Source organism: Cucurbita maxima, unplaced genomic scaffold (genome assembly GCF_002738345.1).
Source record: "Cucurbita maxima cultivar Rimu unplaced genomic scaffold, Cmax_1.0 Cma_Scf00030, whole genome shotgun sequence".
Taxonomy (NCBI): domain Eukaryota; kingdom Viridiplantae; phylum Streptophyta; class Magnoliopsida; order Cucurbitales; family Cucurbitaceae; genus Cucurbita; species Cucurbita maxima.
The window spans coordinates 2,081,559-2,082,870 of NW_019272046.1; the positions used below are offsets into that span (position 1 = coordinate 2,081,559).

General features: G+C 35.0%; 1 protein-coding gene across 2 annotated transcripts in view; it reads right to left on the reverse strand.

Annotated features, from left to right (window-relative positions):
• Positions 1 to 601: 601 nt before the first annotated feature.
• The window catches only part of LOC111466268, a 6,151-nt gene continuing 5,440 nt past the window's right edge, over positions 602 to 1,312 (reverse strand). For both annotated transcript variants that reach the window (XM_023110877.1, XM_023110878.1), the window contains exon 3: positions 602 to 911. In XM_023110877.1, coding sequence (XP_022966645.1) covers positions 864 to 911 — 48 coding nt within the window. In that variant the 3' untranslated portion in view covers positions 602 to 863. The remainder of the gene's footprint in view (positions 912 to 1,312) is intronic.

Sequence of the window (1,312 nt, forward strand, 5' to 3'; positions counted from 1 at the left end):
TGTAATATGGCTATGGCTTCTAGTAAACATGCCATTTATGAACTCTGGCCATAGCCATAGCCATTTACAAAGCACTATTAATGAACTAGCCAAAGCACTATTGAGAGGAAGATGTTTGTCCTTAACCATTTGATTTTAGTCGTCTTGCGTAGAAAGAGCCAAGCAAAGGCCCCCTCTATGATCCAGAAAACTGGTACATTGATGTTCTATAAGTTAATAAGACAGGGCATAGTTCATAACTTTAAATCTAGTTCAAAAAGAAAAGGTTGATCAAGCTCTCTATGCACAAGAGAACAGAGTATATTTCGCATTTGAATCACAAAGATGTAAATGCCCACCTTCAAAACGTAAGAAGTTAAAACTACCAGAGTGAAATATGCATCCATCTCGAAAACAACTATTTTTGTCCCCACCTACATCAAAACTTGAATGGTACAATGATACATTGAAAAAATTGAATTTGTAAAATAGTGAGCATAGACAGTAAGAACGAACATCATTCTCAGACCTCTTTTCCAATACTATGTGCAAGAAAGAACATAGAGACTCAGTTAGCATGTCTGTATCATTGGCAGAGCAAACTGATCAAGCAAAGCAGATATCAACAAAATCACAAAAAGAAGGCATAGAAGGGAAGGTAGGTTGATTATGACAATATCAATCATGAACCACGGTCCAGTTCAAGTGTTAACAAGCAATAAATCCTGCAGTTAGCAAGCAAAGTGCTTTCTTATCCCATTTTCTTTATCTTTATTTCTTGAATGATAGAAATGATAAGAGAAAATCCCACATAAAAAGATCGGAGTATGGGGAACCTAGATGAAATGTACAGTCCTAATGCATTGCTGATAAGGTTCTGTCAGCTACCTTTTCCCTATAGCAGCTTCGCGTTGCTCCCGACAATGTTCTCTCTGCAGCAAGAATATGAGAACATCTGTTACATAACAGAGAAAGATCTTTTTGGGAAGTTTTGTTCTGGAAATAGTAAATGTCCATGTTATTAACAGGTTTGGGATGCCAAGCAAAAAAATCAGACTTGCTGTACAAGCAAGTGGGTGGACAAGTGCAATACAAAATACCTAGGCAACTTACTAACATAACTGGTAGGTATAGATATAAGATACAAAACAACATCTCATTGATAAGATAAATTAAAGAGAATATCCCTAGATCTCAAGGCTGAAGGAGTTAAGGGCAGAAAAAGTTCTCCACTCAGGAATGATGGAAGATACAGGACAGTTGGAACAAAAAAAAAAAAAAAAAAAAAAAAAAAAAAAAAAAAAAAAAAAAAAAAAAAAAAAAAAAAAAAAAA